The sequence below is a fragment of the Corapipo altera genome, unplaced genomic scaffold (genome assembly GCF_003945725.1).
Source record: "Corapipo altera isolate COAL_440 unplaced genomic scaffold, ASM394572v1 24b, whole genome shotgun sequence".
NCBI classification, from domain to species: Eukaryota; Metazoa; Chordata; class Aves; order Passeriformes; family Pipridae; genus Corapipo; species Corapipo altera.
In genome coordinates this window covers 1,436,913-1,456,961 of record NW_020884888.1, presented here as the reverse complement: position 1 = coordinate 1,456,961, position 20,049 = coordinate 1,436,913, and the positions used below count along the sequence as shown (strand labels likewise).

The window sequence follows — 20,049 nt, the reverse complement described above, 5'->3', positions numbered from 1 at the left end:
TGTCCTATGGGAATAAATATTGCATTTTATTTATGATTGGATTAATTTTCATTACTAATACAAGTATTTCTATTTTTAGTTTGCAATTTGTCTTTTGTTCTTACTGATGCCAAATAAATCACAAATATATATGTGAACGTGAAGAACTCTCTCAATGATTTTAGACAAACGCAAAATTTCAAGAGAGTGTAAACCCCAGGTACGAACCCCCAGCCCTCAGAACCTCTTTCCCACAGCCTTGTAGCTGACTTTTGAGACGTAAACCTCTACCAAGCTTCTAAGATGTTCTGTTTTGATTTAGCAGCCCTTTATACTGCAACAGAAGTGGCAATAGGAGGCATGTACACAGGGATCAGACAGAAGGTCACCTAACAAGCAAGTATCTGAGCATTTCTGTCCAGTCAAGAAGCCACAGAAGGGCAAGGGAAATTGCTCTTGGGAGAGAGTTACCAAATCAATTTTATTTTGTCCTACTGGATTAAAATTGGGAATTCAGATAGCACGTGTTTCTGGCTCATGTGAAGGCTACTTTGCTGAAGATCCCAAGGGAGGAGATTCGCAAAGAGATCTTCCTTCAGCAGTTTTATGAAGATGATGTGTATGTGTCCCTTTCAGCTGGAACTAGAGGCTTTACTAGAGGCAGAAAAATGACATGGGTTTTGTCTTAACCGCACACTTTGTCTACCGGACTCAATGCCAGATTCAAAGAGCAGAGACCATCAGACCACAAACACTGTTGTAAAAACAAAGACTAGTATTTCAGTTGTAAAATCATTTTTTATTGTTACAAATATACATATGAATAAAATCCCTTCAACTTGTAATGTAAGTGGGTAGCTGTGAAATTTGCATCCCCTCCCTCAAAAGCTGAAATGTTTTTACAGGTGTCGAGCTATGTTTCTCATAGAATTACACATTGAAAGGAAGCTAATATGCAGACAAAACCGAGGAAGGCCTCTAGAAAACACCAATATTAATAAAATTTCAATTGCCCTCATTCCAATCAATATATACATTAATATACGAATGTGGAAGCATACCATGATTATACGTCATCCAAATCCTTCTCTGTTGTGCTTTCTGACGGTACACAAATGTAAGTGTTGGAGCTTTATGTACAGTAGGAGAACAGGAAGAAAGAAGCTCCCTATGGGAGAATGTAAAAACCATACCCAAGCATTTAATATATATAATCTATACAAATTATTTTATTAGTGTGCTCTTTTAATATAATTACAATGTGCAATTGCATACCGCAAGAATATATTTATAGGTAAGTCACGTGCAGATCCGACACATTTACATTCAGCAGTACAACACATTACCTGCTGTACAGTGTTTTAGTGTAAGATAGTCTCCAGTTAATTTGCTTTGCTTTCTAAATGCCCTAATGCAGGGCACTCTTTGTAGCTGCTTCAGAGAAATTCAAGTAGAACACATGAAAGAATGGCTGGCTTTAGGCAAAGGCATGGAAAGGAATGTCTGGATTGTACAGAACAGAAATTAAGGACCGAATCGATGCCAAGTGTACTGTATATAATGATCGGAAGATCAGGTTTTCTGCATGGAAATGTACCTGTGGTGAAAGAGCAGCTGGCTAGAGGGGCTGTTGATTGCTGAACCCCGATTGTTATAAAAAGCTCTTGCGCTACGAAGCACTTGTACTGATTGCTAAACGAAAATAAAATCTTTATCTGCTTCTTCCCCGGAGTCACTGGACTTGCTTCCCTGATGACCATCTTTACTTAAGGACCTCTGCTTCAGTTCCTGGAACTCATGAGACTGCTGCCCGGGGCTTCTTTTCACAGCTGTATAAAACAGAAACAGGTCTCACATGATTGTAGAGGAGAGAGAAAGGAAAAAAAAAAGTACTCGTGCACACAAGACCTGCTCCTGATCCTACTCATTTAACTTGCACTAGTGGCAGTAGCATAGATCCATTAATTCTTCAAACCAGAAAAGGTAAGAGAGAAGAGAGAGAGTTTGAGCAAGCTTTATTCTGCTGTTGGTTGGTAAGCAGGCAGACTTGAAATATGACATGTAGTACTTCACTCTGACATCGGTAAACATTACAGTCAGAAATGACCTGGAGATTTTTTTCTCTTCACACCACTTCCAAAACAGAACAGGATTCTTTTTTTCCAGCTGGGATGGATCTGAGACAGTACACTCCTGACTGCTCATATGAATATCCCTGCTGAACACCCCTCAGACCAGCAGCACACATCCCAGGCAGCCCTGTCTCCCTAGCAGGACACATCTATAGTCTCCCTTTTGACTCAGAAGCTTTAATCAGGACAGACATTCACTGTGGCATCCAAGTTATCCAAACTGCTTCTCCCTGCCCCACTTCACTGCCATGTCCTGATGTCCTCCTTATTCCCTGATATGGGAGACACTCATGGCTCTAAGCTCAACCATCACCTCTTCCAGAGGAGATCATGGGCTCTGTGCCTTTCTGTGCCCTGTAACAGGGAAAGCAGGAGGGCATACCCTCTTTCCCACAATCTAAATGCAAACAGCATCCATTTTGTTTGCTCAGCACTCTAAAAATCTCCATAAAGCCAGGGTTTTCTCCAAAGCTATAAGCTTTGAAATAAATTGGAAAGAAGGTTATAAAACCTTGTTAAGATTCCTGATCTAATCAGTGGTCTACAACTGCTATGGTAACAAGCAGGTTATACACATTAACCAGGGTGACATTACCCAAGGATTGATAGCTTTAGAAATCTCACACTTCCACTTAAAATGACCTTTTAAACATACCTATATGTGACTTTGTTGCAAGCCATCTCACTTTAGCCCCACAAAATTAAATGTTATGATTACGAGACCTTCTTTGCTCCACCATTTCAGGTAAGGATGTCCGGCTTTGATTCACACTGATCCTTGTGCCTGACCACGCTTGTGAACCCCTCTCTTGACAAGGCACCAGCAGCCATGGTGGGCATGAAGCATCATCTCTCCTTCCCCGTGTAGCGCTCACCTATAGCCTCACCACTGGAAGGGACAGCCTGCCCTGCCACTGGCACACAGCTCCAGCCACAGCAGAGGCAGGCAAGCAGCAGGCTGTGACAGATGCCTCTCCGTGGCTGTTTTAAAATTGTGCCAGGATGTGTTAGGGACTGGCAGGAATGTAGGAAATGCAGAGAGGGATCCCAGGGGAGGTGTTGCTGAGCTGCTGAGGCAGTCAAATAGTTCTCCAGAGTCCAAAATACCTGTCTCCTCATTTGCGCGAGCCAAAACAAAATATGTGAGGAAATGAGAGCCAGCAGCTACACACTCACTGCATTCTTATCCTGGCTTTGCAAGTTGGGAAACAGGAAAGGATTTTGAGAAAGGATTTTAAAACTATTTCATAGAACTGGAGAGGATTAAGATACTTAAATGCAGTAAAAAATATTCAGGCATTTCCACTTTCCAAAACACCACTGCTTTTCAAAGAAATAGATACCTGGAAAATTTTTGAGTGATTCTTGACACCTGTACCTCCTACTAATTACCCGGCCTTTGTTTGGCCCCCATGGACTCTTCAAACAAAACTCAAAACACATCCTGCAGCAGCCATTTCTGTTTATGGCCTGATAAATCTAGGCAGGTAGTTTGCCCCCAAAATAACTGAAAAAACCCCAGACACTGAAGTCCACATAGTGCAAGGAGGCTTCTGCCACAAGAGCTTACCCTTGCCCCGATGAGACCATACACAGGTGACCTCCATTGGTCTGTAGCAGCATCTCAGCTTTCAAAATTTATTTTATCAGAGAGATATCTTAGAATGAACTAAAATATAATAACTTGATTATGATAGGGAGGGGATATTCTAAGTTTGGATGGATTAAGTTCAATTCTACAATATGATAAGGAAATCAGTTTATATATTTTGGGGTGAGGATGTTACAAAAGGGATACGTGACATCTTATAAGTAGAAAAACTGCGAGTAAATGGAGTTGCATAAGATAGTCAAATACCCAATTAAAATATTTCAGAAAAAAAGTAAGTGTGAATAATTGTTTAAACAAACCAGTGAAGATGTAAAGGCAAACATGTAAACGTGTACCATTTGAGAACAGGAGTTTTTATATTTTAAGAACATATACAGCAACCAAACATTTTTATAGCTTCCTGAATGAGCTCACTAAGTCAAAGCTGCTCCTCAGTGCACCACAGTGGTGGGCTTGGGCTCTTTTGGCGGTTTTTTCTTGTTGGTTTTTTTTTTGTTTTGTTTTTTTTGGTTGTTTGTTTGTTTGCTTACGAAACTGAAAAATCAAAGTGATAATAAACAATCTGAATTTACCCAGTTCTCAAGTGGTTTTGTGAGTGATGCACTGAAACTGGCACTAACAATATTCAAGCTGAAATGTATTTTGAAACACTAAAGTGCATGCATCTTAGAAAGGAAAGGTGTGCAAGCACACAAAGCAGCAGACAGCCCACCTGCAGCGTGCGTACACGGCAGTGTGCCAGTGTTGCTGCACTGAGCAATCACAGACTGTAAGGAGTCCTCTTCTGCAGGGGGGCTGCGGGTGCTAGATGGTACTGGTCACTGGTGTTGCCACAAAGGAAAAATGCACACGCATTTCTTATCTGGGAATTTTTTCATGCCATGCAATTCCCATGGGGATAAAAAGTTGATTAGCATCCCACGAGATTTTTACCTTTCTCATAACCCAATGACAAACCCACACTCTTTTGTTGCTTCTTTGCTATTGCTGTTTCTTAATTGTTAGTACCAGTTTTCAAGCATCATCTTGATGAAAAATTGAAACTTCTAACCAGAAGTTGGCTGCGCCTTCCTCTGCCCAAGCACATTAGCTTCCTCTTCTGCACTGGTAGAATACTGCCCCGGAGTGGTTTTCACGCTGCCAGATGGCTTGGCACAGTCAAGAGCTGCATCTCTTTTTTGACAATCTCCTGTTTGTTCTAGCAAGGAAAATGATTCATTTATACTCCTAAGCTGCTCTGTAGGCCCAAGTATAGAAAGCAATACAAATAATTTCACTTATCCAACCCATTTAATCAATTGTTCAAAGAGTAGTAATCAGTATGCCAGGTGATTGATTAAACGTAGTCCAGATATTTGGGTATGTTAGTAACTGGAGCCCGATCTTACAGCTGCAAAGAGGTATATTTGGAGATTGTCCCACAAAGTACAGTTAAACTCATTAACATAAAGCAATTTTATAATCAAGTATAATCTAATTTTTAGCTTTGTTTCAGAGGAAATATAATTTTGTTTACTAACTTAGACAGATTTGCAGTGATTTACCAGTTGCAGAAATAAATTGAACATGCTAGCCTGAAGAGCGGCAGAAAGCAAGGACAGAGGAACAACTGAGTGAGGAAGTAGAACAGTAATGATGAAAAAAGAAAATATGAAAAGGAATAAAAAAATAAAAGAAACGGAATTTACTCTTTCCCAAACAACTTCATGCAAAACATTGCAGCTCCTTAAGGAACTGGAAACCCAACTTTAGCCAGTCTAAACTATGATCGATAAAACGTGTACAGTGCAATGTAGAGCCAACTAGAAAATCCTGTGTTAGGCCAAATTGTCTGGAGACGTCTAAGGGAGCAAAGAGTAAGAAAGCAGTGTCTGACTCCTGTTGCTTTTGGCAACATAGATCATCTGAATACTCAGCTCTCTCCAGGGACAGGAGAGGTCCTTGGGTGTGTTGTGTCCTGCTACCTGTACACAATTCAGTGAGATTGTGGTAGTTCTGCTGTACCTTTATGGCACAAGAGCAGCCCAATGGCATCATACAAGTGGCTGAAGTGAGAATCAAAACAAATACTCCACATGTGCTGACATGCAGTCACCAAATGTTAGCCACCACTGCAACAATTTTCCAAGCAGCACAACACCCAGACTGTGAGGTAAGTTGTTTCATAAAGAAAATGGTAGCCTTAGGGAGAAGCTTCTCAAAACTTCTCAATGCTGCTTTGGGGATGACTTTGCCCTCATCTAGAAGGTAGCAGTGGGCTCTGTGGGCAGCACAACTTCTCAGTCTTTACAACCCAGTATTATGCAGCTGCCTCGACTCAGTTGTCCCCATCCTACACTATGAAAATCTGTTGTCAGACTGTGAAAGAGAACCCCTTTGTTTCACAGTTTAAGTGATGGGAATCACCTCAGATGTCTTCTTTGAGGAGAGACTCAGGAAGGAAAGAGGTCTCACCCTCAGATTTTAAACACCAGCTAACACCACGCTGAGCAACATTTCTGTGACTACTTCTCCACATAGCCGATGTTATGCTATGCTATCAGAGGAAGACTTAATTCTTCTAAGAGCCAACCGTGGGCAAGAAAATGCCTCAGCAGAAGTAGAAATCCAGTGCACATGTGAAAATCAGCATAGAGAAGGCAGCAGCCTACTGTTGTGCATAAGAGGTACCAAGCCTTGCCCTGGCACACAGAGACTCACTGCCCGAGGAGAAGGTGAACTCAGTCACATGCAGTGACCCCACAGAAAGGAGGAATACAAACAGAGCAACAGGCTGGCTGCAAGGACCAAAGTCATGGCTGCTCCCCTGGAAATGTGCTGAACCACAGAGCTACATTTCACATTATTGTGTCCATCTTAGTTCAGACCAAACTAACCAAAATATACACAAGAGTCCCTTAATTGTTCAGTTACATTATTAATACCAAGGGATTAATCTTTCATTTGATTTGATCAAAGGAAGGTGGGTGAAGAGATGCAGAATAGGTGATCAGATACACTGTCCTTGCTCTTTTCACCTTCAGATGAATAACCCTCTTCCCTTTCGAGTGAAAACAAATCAGGGAACAATGACACATCAAATTTCACTCGAAGACGGGCACACTGGAACAAGTTATACCAACACTCCTACCTTCTTGAGAAAATGATCTGACTGAAGGGATGCTCTGACCATCCTTTTCTTTATCAGAAGGAACTTTCTTCAGCACAGGTGGAAGCAGGGCAACTTTTGGGGAACTGGGGCCGGAGGGAGACTCTGGAGCTTCCTCTGTGGAGTAACACAAACAAAAGGGCGAGAAGTTATATTTGCACTGAAACTCACAGAAATGGTGCTGTTTATGATGGGCCAAACCTCAACACAACACACAAACAAGATCTGTGCCAGAAAATGAAGGATTCAGGAATTTACGCAATGCACAGAATGCACAATGGCCCTCAGTCCAAGTGAAAGGATTTTAGTAGTCAAAGCAAGATCTCAATTTCAGCATTTTCAGGTGTACAGCTATTGTAGCATAAATAGAAATTTGATGGGACCAACTGAATTTCCTGCAAGACATAAGTACACAATTTGTAAAGAAGATCAACTTAGATGTCCTGTTTCACAGCTACAAGGTATAAAAGTGAATCAGGGAAATAAATTACAAAAACAGCCTACAGAGCTCTATACTTCCAGGAATAACTTCCCAATACATAAGACAAGGGAATCTGTAAAGATTTGCTAAATAGAAAAAGTACTTCATCTTCTGGGCTGTGAGGAAATCTAAAACTTAAATTCAAATCCATAGTTTAAACCATCTGGATCTCTTGTTTCTCTAAAAGACTGCATATGCATCATGTATGGCAAGTTGACTACCATCTTTACAGTCCTTACAAGAACACCTTTTCAGTTTTTCACTAGACAGCCTTCGCTTGGACAGCAGGGAAGTACAGTTACAGTGGATTATTTAACCTGCTTGTATGTTTGCTTCCCAAGAAGTAAATAGTGGCATATATACTCAACAGAGGAACTAGAAATATACATTAGCATTGATAAAAGGAAAAAAGGAACTCAGAATATCACCTATATTGCATATTTGTATGAAGAGTTAATTCAGTTGTATACTAGAAATTAATAGGAATTTATCTTGTTTTTGAGAATCCACCACAAAGGAGTCAATCTTTTCACTTTCAGCACAGGAAAGTGATGACCTTCCAAATGCAACTTGATGTGAACAGATACACCAGTTCTTGGACCTTTCTCCAAGCATTTGATATGCCTGTGAGGCCACTTGCTTTGGGAAGCTCAGTACCAACATACAGATGAACACAATGATTGGCAAAGACAGCTATATATTTCTGAACTAAAGTAGTTATGCACTTTATTGAGCAACCACTTTCAGTTTTTGACAATTTGTGAACATCCGAGCTGTGTTCCTTTGCTCCCAGATTACTTAGCAAAAATTTGCTGCCATTTGTTTGCCCACACTGCTGGAAACAACAGCAAGAGCAAGAAGCATGGAATGAATGATGCTCGTTTTTTTCATCATGTTGCCTGGGCAAGCTTAGACAGTAGTTTACTATAGTATAAATACTAGAATAGAAGTTGGACTGTAACAGAGATGACATTGCTTTTACTCTTCCCAAAGAGCTGGCCTATTATGAGTAAGTACTAATTACTCCCTTGTGTTAAACCCACAGTATGCTCTCTCTGCAGGAAATAGGAGCTGGCAGAAACATAGCTCAGGTCTTTCTGATACCTAAAACTTTGATAGAACACTGCCTATTTTACAGATTAGGCATCACCAAATAAGACATGATTTCCTGTTGTATTCATCTTCGTATCTTACCCAATATCTCTCACTTTAATGACCATTTTTAAAACAGTCAATTAAATAAAAATAAAGGTGAATTTGTATTTGAACAATGTACTGCCCACTGGATTATAGAGACTAAGTAATGCTCAGGTTACACATCAAGGGCAGGGAGGAGGCTGTAACATCCCTTTCTCCCCTTGTCTTTACCAGAAATTACATCATTCTAAGGTCAACAGTGAGTATGGGAAAAGCCAAGAGGGCTGCAAGCTCTTACAGATGGCCACGCTTACATTTTTCACTCAACAGCAATTAATAAGCTGTATTTGCCATGGCTACTGGGGAAGTCACTAACTGGCTTTTAATTTCCCTCACCTGCAGTGGCTGTACTTTGGGAAGAGGGATTTGTGACATTGGCCAGTTAGACAGTAGACACACAAATGTGTGGGAGATCTGCTGAAGTATTTCCCACTACTGGAAACCTTAAGATAATACCTGGGCAGGAGGTTAAGACAGAATAGAAGTTAGTAGTTATTCAATCGGCAGTCTGAATAAGGGTTATAAAAGCACAGTGACAGTTATTTCTAGTCAAAAGCAATGAGGAAAGAAACAAAGGCTAACTAAAGAAGGAAAAAGACGGTAAGAGACACTTGGTTTGTGCAGGTTATTAAGAATAATGGGATTTGCTTGAAGGTTAAAAGCAGCCTGCCACAAAGCCTCAAGGATTTCGGTATTTATAGCCAGGTGTTTAGAGAAAATACAGTGCTACTGTCAGTGCTACTACAACAGGACTTTGATGCTGAAGTAGCTTTCTGTGCTTGCCTCCTCTGTGAAAGCAGGCTAACTCAAAACAGCTCTGCCACTGCCACTACTACTACTTCTCACACTTTACTGTTGAGGATCATAGGTTAAACCATTTTAATAAGTTTATTCAAATTAGGACAAAAGGAGGTGGAAAAGAAGTGCAAGTTAAGAGCAAGGCACTGAAGAACCTGTCCCTCTACATTTAACTTCTGTTCAGCATGTGGCAATAGCTGTCTCCTCCATAGGCCACACAAACACGACTCAGAAGTACCCAGAGCTGGGGAAAAGGACTGCTCAGAAATGCTCCTCACCAGTACGAGAGGCAGAGCGCGGTTTCTGTGGCACTGTGGGTCGTCCTGCCAGGCTGGGCTTTGTTGACTGCAGTGGGGGTTTTGGGCTGGTGGGTGTGTTGGAAGAACTTCTTGCCTTTGCGCCAGCTTCTGCCTTTGGTTCAGCTTTTGAGTTTTTTTCTGACGATGTTGAAAGGGAGTCACCTTTATTTGATGCAAACCGACTCTCTGGAAGGGTCTGCTGCTGCTTAGGCACTGAAATAAATAGACACATAAAATGAAGTCTGCTGCAACACAGAAGACTAGATGCACAGATATGCTTTTGTGGAAAATACCACCATTAGCTCACATATCACTGCTGCACAGCTATGTGAGTGTGTAAGAAGACCTCAATGTTGTATTTAAAATCACTGCAATAAAAGCATCCAAACCTGCTAATTCCTACACATGTTAAGCTTCATAATTCAATTGCCCAAGAGGGCAATTGCATGTCCCCCTTTTTAATATATTTGACGTGATGGCTAGCTGGACCTTATTCCTCCTTCATATTTCTGGAAGCAGATGGCACAGCCTACCTGCTGAGAAAACATTGATGGATCAGTGGAAAAGGCAGCTCTTGACAGTTTTGTGCCTCTACAGACAAAAGGTTGGGTTTCCAAGATCAACAGAGAAATCCTGTCCCAGAAAATAAATCCCAAGCGTGTGACCAGCAGGTTACATATTTTTATTTGTTGCTTTTAGCAGGCTCTGGAGGAGATTTTGAAACTTAGCCCAGATCAAAGTATTCTTTATATGATATTTTAACTAATAACACTGCACATGGATTACAGTTTCCACACATTAGTAAGTTTACGAATGTATTATTTATCCCAAACAAAGACCAAGGTATTTACAGATAAAGTTACAGTGACTTTCAAGTAATAAATCAGTTGGTAGAAAGCCTGCTGGATTCCAGGTTGCTAACAAGCAAAAAGCCTGCCCCACTTTCCTACTCAGCAGCTTTCAGAAGGTTGAAGGTTTATATCTAGCAGTTTCAATGATAATCTTGGAACTCGTATCTTAGCTTGGGACTTGCAACAATTGTCATGTCTTTATTCTCAGAAGAAAATTACAAACTAACTGAAATGCAGATTGGTAGCCCTATTTGTAAAACCCAGTATGTGCTCACAGATGCTGACTTGACCTACCTGCTATTCCCATTCAGAAATCCTACTGAATACAAAAGTGCTGAGCACAGACATTTTAATGACAGTGGGAGGGAGGGGAGTGTTGATACAGTTTGTTGCAAGCCAATCTCCAATATGTTTTTCCAGCTTATGTAGCTGTTTTTCAGCCCAGCTGGAGTTAAACTCTGGCAAAACAGACAGTTGCGTGGTGCATATATATTTGTGCGAGTGCGTGACAGGGAGAGTTTGTGTCTGCACGCTTTCAGTACTTTCTTGCTGCAAGCGAAACAGCAGGACACCTTCTCCACCTGTGCGTGTGTGCATACAAAAAAAAAAAATCAGGCAACATGCGGACACAAAGCAAGGAATAAAACCCCCAAAACTTATTCTCCTTCTGCATCACTATCTCTAGTTTGCCTGTAACAACATCCAGCAATTTTTCATTAACTCTCTTTCTTGTCTTCCTGACCTCAAGCCTCCTGACATTATTAGAGCACAGTAATTTAAAATAAATTAGCCCAAACTGAAAATAAACTGTAGTTGCAACAATGAAAAGAAGCCTTGGGGAGCTCTCAAGCAAGAGTGGTAAAGAAACAACTGACAGCTGCAGGCTAAAAGGAAGGGCAAGCATAGTGCAGTGAGGTGGGGGTGAAATGCGTCATATACAAAGACCTGAGAAAAGTTGGGGTTGGACACTCTTAGCTATTCTAATGCCCCAAGTGCAGACTATTCTTGCTCCTCTGACTTCAGTTTACTGACACATACAGTCCACGAGGTCCTCCTCAAAAGATAAGCAGGCTTTAAAAGCATTGATTTCCAGGTTTTGGCATGCTCTGACTATGCTTTAAAAACTGCTTTATAAGGTATAAAACTTCATAACTGATATCTAAAGTGCTCAAGCAAGATGGCCACACCAGATTTTGATTTCAGCCTGGTTTTCCATGCTTCTGTATGTTTTAGCAATCTTCTCTGCCATGCTTGCAGGGCAGCTACCACTGCTACTGAGAAATCAGACCTGGATTTCCTAGTTCAGCCCATTCCTTTCATGTGGTACCCACAAACCAGCAGAGTTGAATCCCTTTCGAATACTTCACTGGCCAGTCTCAAAAGTATATATGGAGACTGGAATGTCCTCTTGTCCAGAGATGGCTGCAATATAGGCACTGACTGCCGTGTCAGGGACCAGGACTACAGCTTGACAATGGCACAGAAAGACCAGGTGCAGAGAGAATTGGTGCTGTAAGCACTACAAGGCTGGCCACCACTTTGTACACAATGAGAGTAATTTTGTGCATGTGAGCAGAGTCCAGGGGGCTCCACAGCTTTTCAGACAGCCCTGGCTTCAATCAAACCGGGTAAATCCTGGGAAGAGTCAGCTGCCATTGACTATGAGCCAGCTGAAACAGCTGAAAGCTAAGACTACTCAAGTTGGTATGTGCAGACTACTATAAACCTTGCAAATTGGTCATATTTAGGTCCTCAGATATATTCATCACTTGCACTTCTGTGTGCATAGACATTCCTGCTGGCTCTTGAGTTGAGTTTCAGCTTTGCTGATCCCACTAAAAGTCAGCATCCCTTTGAAGGCGCCTCAGGTACCTGCACCAAGTAGTCCCCCTTCTGTGCAACAAGAGTAAAAAGCGAGCCATAAATTCAGCCCTAAAGCTGACTTCATGAGACGTGCTGTCCAACATAGCACAGAAAGCAAGCTTGTTTCTAATAATTTTCACTTAGTGTAAATTCCTATTTTGCTTAGCAATTGTAGACATACAATCTGAAGAGGGAATTGAGATTTTTGAAGTTATGCATTTTGCAATTTCTAGAAAGAGTTTATACCAAGGAACCTATACTGTACCTGCACCACTTCCATCCAGTCGTTCTGAGCTCACTGTTGTGTCAAAAGACTCTCTGGGAGTCGTGTCATTCCCAAGTTTCTGAAAGAGTGAGAAAAGCTCTCATATTAGTAATATATCTGCAATTAATACAACTCAGTCATTCTGCTAGGTAAAAAAACCCTCTAATTTGGAAGCCATGAGGCAGAGAAAACAGTTACAGTAAGAAATTGTGGATTCTCTCCCTTTGTTTCTGTTTCAAGTCTTGGAGAGCTAAGTGGGAAGAAAACCATGCTGATTTGTAACTAACACTGCCACATGCCTATCAAAGCTGTAATGACACCCTGCCTCCTATGAGACAGATCTCCTAATGTACAGGAATTGAAACTGAAGGTGCTAGATGGAAGCAGCCTTTCCTCCAAAGATAGCTCCGTATCTAAAAACTTCTTAATTAGGTTTGAAATAAAGTCTTTTTCTAAAGATCTAGATTTTAAATATGACTGCTGAATGGATCTTATGCCGTTCTACATAGAAGAATAGCTTCTCATTTTAGATAAAACTGCAGCTACAGAAATACCAGTACTGATGTGTTTACAGGATACCTCTAAAACCAAACAGACCTTACTTACTGAAAAGTGTTTAAAGCTAGCCATCACAAACACTGCTGGGTGCTCAGCACCTCTAAAGGAAGAGGACTTCTCATTTATGTGCCGATATTTTGCCTAAGTCTTCCATTCTCTTGGTTAGGTTTCCTAACATCTTGGCCTCAAAAAAAGAAGATGCAAAAACTTTTGCCATATCATAGCTCTAGTCTGAGTGAGCTTGAAACCTGTGTATTCACCAGGAGAAGCTTACATATGCAGTGCTTTCAAAAGAACCAGCCTCCTTTTACTGGCTTACCCGCTACCGAACCTTAGGCAGAAGAATAAATGGAAAGATACAAAAAGTGCATAGAAGTAAGTGCAGGATATACTAAGACAGAAAGACTTAGAAAGATAAGACTAGGGATAAAAGTGAGATTATTTTGAAACTAAAGAAGTATGGATAGACTTCTGCAGGCAGCTTCAATATTGATCTTGATTAGTATTTCAAGACAGTGTGGCAAGACAGCTGGTGTGGTAAATGATTTGTTCTGATGACCATTGCATTTGGTTATATACCCAGTCATGTTGACACGTTCAGGTAACTGCTACTGCTACTCCAACACCAACTCTGCATGACATGTACTGGGATTTGGCTATCCCACAGCATTCAGAAATCTCCACCATGTGCCACACAGTGCACATCAACCATAACCACTGCCCTTTGGAGGTTATGATCCTAAAGATTGCTAGGTATAGCACATGGGTAAAAATGGGACAACAGGAAATGTAGGAAGAAAGAGAATGGTTACAAGTAGCAGGAACACATATTTATTACAGAAAAAAAGATGGATTTAGAGTGAAAATAGTATTTTAAATACAAGCATAAAGAAATGATCCCTAAATATCCATGCTGGCAATATATCTTTCCCCTGTAGTGGTAATAAAATACAGCCATTTCAAGCGAAGAAGATTTTGGGGAGTGATGCAGAAAACAGTGTAGTTTGCCTTAAAGATTTACTGACACCTTCATTTTGCTCATGTAATCTCATAGCTCCTTAAACAAAGCCTCTCTTCAATACAACAAAGAAGAGGACGGAGATGCTGAGTGTCTGCCATTCCTATATAAGACCTGGCAGGGTGATGCTATCTCCCAAGCTCTTCTCTAAGTACAGGTGAGCACTTAAAATGGCACACTGCATAAGGGGGATGCTCTATTAGAATCATCATTAAACTTCCCGTACTATAAAACTACCTGGATACAGATGTAACTATCCACTCTAAGGGATTACATTTCTACAGGTTTTAAGTATAAAATCATCTGTATGTTAAAAACCACATGTAAGCCAAACAAAGTGTTCTGGACAGATGCACTCAAGACTTGTAGGGACAGAATATTAAGCTGTGGCGCCCATATGGACAAAACAAAATCATCTCTAAAGCTAACAGAACCATTAAAGCTTTGTACCACTGGGTGGAAACCCAGTTTTTATTCCTATTTCTTGACTGTCATTGATTTTTTGGCTAAACTCTCACTTCTACACCTCCCAAAGTTATATGTTTCTTTGTAAGACTGTCTTGGCTATGTATTTTTAAAGGGAATACCACTCTCCACTTACTGGATTTTTCTTCTGCACCTTGGAAAACCCCCTTTTTTTACAACAATCTCTTCATGGAATGTAAATCCTCATGAACTTTCACTGAAAAAGTAGTTTTCTTATGAAAATACTGAAGACACATTCATAACACTTATCTACAGTAAATGACTTAGGAGAGTTGTGTGACAGTATGAAACTAATTTCACTGTAACTCCTTCCTCCCTCCCTAGTTATGGGACTACTGAGGAAATACGACCATGCACAGAGACAAGTACAAAAGCCAGTGCTGGCATCTATTAGCATAGTACTCAAAAATGCAATTAGGATGTGAGGATGTTTGGCTACATACTGTACATACATTACAAACTGCTTATGGTCCTGGGACAACACCAAACACTTCCTGCAAAAATTTACTCTTAGAAGTCAGATCAATGCAGGTGAATTTATCATGTAGATAAATAATGAGCAGACTCTACTTTTAACAGGAATTCATGCAAAGTTGGGCAACACCACAGAGCTGGGTGCCACTGAGAGTGAATAAACAGGTTATGGATGATGCTTTGCTCACAGGCCTTGCTCCAGGTACTTAAGAATCCAGTTTGTAACACTAGATGGAGCTAAAAGATCTTTTTATGTGCTCTCAGAGGCAACACTAATCTGCAAACACTTGACTCTACCATTAGTGCCAATTCGCATGTTGTATTCTAAGCAAAAGAAAACAAAAACTCATTTACCATCTTTCCATCTACTGTGCACCTGTTCATCACTTGGTATCTGAAACAAGGCTGCGGTACAGTATGAATGAAATAGTAAATTCCTTCTGGGTTTGTTTTCATGTAAAATAGCTCAGAATATAAGTAGCCATCTGTACCTTAAAGGAAAATACAATTTTCTAGCATACTGGAATTCTGATATATTTGAAGATGTAACTTGATATCATACGCATCTTAAACAATGTAACACCAGCGGGATGTGTCTTCCACAGCTCAAGTGTGCAATTACTGTATGATTTTCACCTTCATGAATATCATGAATAAAAGTGTAAACCTAAAATATTTGATATTGTGACCTAGGATGAAGTATGTGAAAAATTCTTCAGAACAGCAGTTCAATTTTGTGCCCTCCGAGCAACATTAAGAATAGATAATTTAGTGCTCTGCTGTGTAAAGATTTCTATTTCAATGCAGTTTTCTTGTCACTCTTTAAATAAAATAAAAATATATAAAACCCCCATATTTTTGCATTCTATAAATACAAATTTTTACCAAAAAATGAAATAAATAATATTTTCTTGAAAATTAAACCTGAAATAAGAGGAGTAACCTCTCCAGCCAGTAAAAAAGTGAAAGCTGGTAAAAAAACCAAACTGGGAAAAGGCAACAATCTTTCATTTTGATGGATGAAATTAAAATTTTTAATTAATGCTACAAAAGCTCATCAGTCAAAGAGGACTTTTACTCTCCCCACTTAAAAAAATATACATGCTAATATTCTACCTCAGTCATGACCCTCCAGATTTGACTCACTGTAGATAACAAGTGTTAAGAACCCAAAGAGCATGAAGCATACACGATTATGCAGTTGTAAAAATTCATATAGGCTGGAGTAGCTTGGTATTTTATAAGTTACAGGCAGGGCATAATACTCATATTTAAAATCATATGGCATTCTACTTGAAAACTTGGTGCTTTAGAAATCAATGAGACTATTCACGAGCATTACTTAAAGCCAATGAGAAAGGTGGGAATTGGTAATTTCTTTAGAAAAATCATTTTCATGCTGAGGATCCCTTTAATGATCCATAGACTACTGCATTAATTTGAATCTGCTTATGACAAGGCTCTGGTGTCTGCAGGAATGGCTCACACATCATGGAAAGCACTATAAGACTATGAAGAAAGGTAAAAATGGACTTTGGGTTCCTTGCTTGGTCACAGCAAGACAATTCTGCACGTGTTAAAGGAAGGAAAACCCAACAAAGCTTGCAGATGAGCTTTGTTGTAAGACAACACCTTCCAAATTACAGGGGACAATGGTGGGCAATGGAGAACTCTGAGTGCCCTGAACACAGAAGAGGAAAAGTGAAAAAAGGCTGATTCTTTGGTAACATGCCAACTGCAGCTGGCAGGAAACAGAGGATAATAATGGAGAAGACCAAAGGGAAATGGGCATCAGGCAAAATAGGCTGGTACAAAAAGCTTTGGAGGAACACAAGGATATTCCACTCTACACATCTGCAAAGTGAAGCAGAGTTCTTGCCCAGCATCAGCACTTCACAGAAGAGAAAATTACAGAGAGCAAAGGCAATCTGGATGTTTTTTCATGTATGCTTTTCTTCTTTCAATTTTAGTATTTGAAATACAGAAATCAAAGCCACAAAAGTAATTAGGTGTGGTACAAAAGGACATAAAAATTAAAAAATGCAACAAGAAAAGTATATGCTGAATAGTTGTAAACAGTGACTGGAAGTCAGATTTACTTCTCTGCATGGAATGTATAGTATAAAATACAACAGATGTCTCCTGTCTACATCATCTTCTGAAAGAGAAGAGTAGATAGCTGTACTTAACTGCCAAATACCTGAGGTATTGATGTGCCAGGGGCACAGCAAGAAGTCTGTCCTAGCTTTACCTTTTCTAAAGCACAGTTTCAGTATGCACTGTGAACAAACATGATATAGAGATATCTGAGTTGTGCTTACTAGTCACACCAAAATTATCCTGTAATACATGCAAACAATTACGTCCTCTTCTGTGTTTGTAAAGATATCAACTGTAAGGGCTGGTGTCACCTCCTCCACAAGAGGAGAGAAAGAGTAGGCTTAAGGGTGCAACTCCTGCTCCACACGTGCAGCCTACTCCTTGTCCAGGGTATTCGTGTTCAACCACCACAGCAGAGAGCAATCCTCTTGCAGGAACACCCTAATCCCTGTTGGAAAGCAGGACTGATGTGTCAAGCCCCAGCCACCAAACGTTAGATACCCAACCCACCTCTCCTGAAGACACCTAGCTTTTGCTCATTTTTTTAACAACTCAATAGAAATCAAATTGCCTTCACCTTCTGAGCAGAGGCTGCTCTCTTCTCCTGCTTGGCTTTCATTTCGGCGAGAAGTCCACTGCCCATCACTTGCACACCATACCTCCGGCCGCCCTGGGGGCTTCCTTTGCTGTCACCCCTCTCAGCTTTTGCCACATCATCTGGCTGCACCTCCTCCAGTGAGTCTGGTGTCTTTAATTCCTCAGATCGTTCTGTACCACCGTTCTGCTCTGCAGGCTTTACCTCCTTCTTGCTTGTGTCTAAAGCTGGACTTCTTGTAGCAACCTTGGGCGAGGAGGGCTCCTCTGCCACTGTCACAGTCGGGGGACGTTCAGATTTGGAGCCTCTTGATTTGATTAAGTTAAGGAAGCCACTCTTTCTTGAGTCCCTTTTCTTCTTCTCATCACCTGCTTCACTGGGCTCACTGCTGTCGGAAGTTTTAGTTGACTGCCTCCTAAAAAAAGACAGACATTTTAAATTTTTCTCCTCTCCCCTCCTCCCTCTCTTTTAAATAGTACCAAACGACTTCTTCCAGGCAAAGCCAATCTTTTGAATGATCCATATGTAGCCCTATGCCCAATCATCTGATATACCTAAATTAAAAACTGGACAATTAGCACTGATCATACCATCTTGAGGATTCCTGTGCTGGCCTTGTGCACGGTGTAATGAAGACAGGCACTGTTTCATCTGCACTGCGCATCCAGCTATTTCCAACACCAGACAGTTCTAGCAAAGCTGTCTGTGCACGTATGTATTTGGTTTGCATGGCCAGGTTTTGGTAGCAGGGAGGCTACAGGAGTGGCTTCCGTGAGAAACTGTCAGAAACTTCCCCTATGCCTGACAGAGGCAATGCCAACCATCGCCAAGACTGACCTGCTGCTGGCCAAACTGAGCCCATCAGTGATGGTGGCAATGCCTTTGGGACAACACAGTTAAGAAGGGGGGAAAAAAACCCTGTGCAACTACAGCTGGAGACAGGAGTGAAAACACGTAAGGGAAACAGCCCTGCAGACACCATGGTCAGTGAAGAAGAAGAGAGAGGAGGTGCTCTAGGCATTGGAGCAGAGATTCCCCTGCAGCCTGTGGTGCAGACCATGGTGAGACAGTTGGGCCCCTGCAGCTCATGGAAGACCACGGTGGAGCAGAGATCCACCTGCAGCCCAGGGAGGACCCCATGTTGGAGCAGGTGGATGCCCAAAGGAGGAAGTGACCTCAGGGGAAGGCCACATTGGAGAAGGCTCATAGCAGGACCTGTGAACTCACAGAGAGAAGACCCCATGCTGAAGAAGGGGAAGAGTGTGAGGAGTCCTCCCGCTGAGGAGGAAGGAGCACAGAGACAGAGTGTGATTGAACTGATTGCAGCCCTCATTCCCTGTGCCACTTGGAGGGAGAAAGAAGAGAAAATCAGGAGTGAAGTTGGGCCTGGGAAGAAGGAAGGGGTGGGTGAGGGAAGGTATTTTCAAGATTTAGTTTATTTCTCATTATCATACTCTGATTTAATTATTTTTCCCCAAGACAAGTCTCTTTTACCCATGATGGTAACTGGTGAGACATCTCTCCCTGCCCTTATTTCAACCCATGAGCCTTTTCTAATAATTTCCTCTTCTCTGTCCAGCTGAGGAGGGGAGTGATAAGGCAGCTTTGATGGGCAACCCACCACAACATCCAATTTCACTCTCCTCCGTTTCTAGAGTACACTATCTCTAGTTTGTGTCTGCCTCTAAGTGAAAGAACAACTGATCTAGGCACATGGTTAACACAGCTTTTGGGGGATCTTGTTCCTTAGGGGTCCTACTTGAAATAGGAACTACTTGGTATAGCTGCCTTCTCTCAATTAGGAACTGAGAAGCCACTTTCATAGTGCAGATGCTCATTCTAAAAAAAAAAACCAAACCAAACCAAACCACAAAAAAAAAACCACCACCAAAAAAAAAAAAAAAACTAATAAAAAAACCCCCAAATCAATCTACCTGCCACTAGGATTTTCTACAGGCATTTTCTGTTCACACTTGAGGGGTAAGCTAGGCGCATAACACATCCGCTTAAGAGCACCCAAACTGGAGAGAGAGCCACTGGTGTCACAAATAGAGCAAAGATCCTCAGCAAAGGCCATGGCCAGGGACAGGCAAACAGGGATGGTGCAAGAGACATCTTAAATGAGCGGCTGGCAGGCACCCAAGGGAAGCACAGAAGAATGCAGTAGTCTGTAAGCACCCTGAACTTAACCTG

At 41.2% G+C, this 20,049-nt stretch overlaps 1 protein-coding gene across 6 annotated transcripts in view; it reads right to left on the bottom strand.

Moving 5' to 3' along the window:
• Positions 1-757: 757 nt before the first annotated feature.
• CARMIL1 (capping protein regulator and myosin 1 linker 1) overlaps positions 758-20,049 on the bottom strand; it is a 193,694-nt gene continuing 174,402 nt past the window's right edge. For 4 of the 6 annotated variants that reach the window (XM_027643918.1, XM_027643919.1, XM_027643920.1 and 1 more), the window contains 6 exons: positions 17,839-18,271; positions 12,626-12,704; positions 9,626-9,859; positions 6,854-6,988; positions 4,775-4,921; positions 758-1,808 (listed from right to left, as the gene is read on the bottom strand). In XM_027643918.1, the coding sequence (XP_027499719.1) occupies positions 1,672-1,808; positions 4,775-4,921; positions 6,854-6,988; positions 9,626-9,859; positions 12,626-12,704; positions 17,839-18,271 (1,165 nt within the window). In that variant the 3' untranslated portion in view covers positions 758-1,671. The remainder of the gene's footprint in view (positions 1,809-4,774; positions 4,922-6,853; positions 6,989-9,625; positions 9,860-12,625; positions 12,705-17,838; positions 18,272-20,049) is intronic. The other 2 variants (XM_027643922.1, XM_027643923.1) reach the window with 1 other exon arrangement.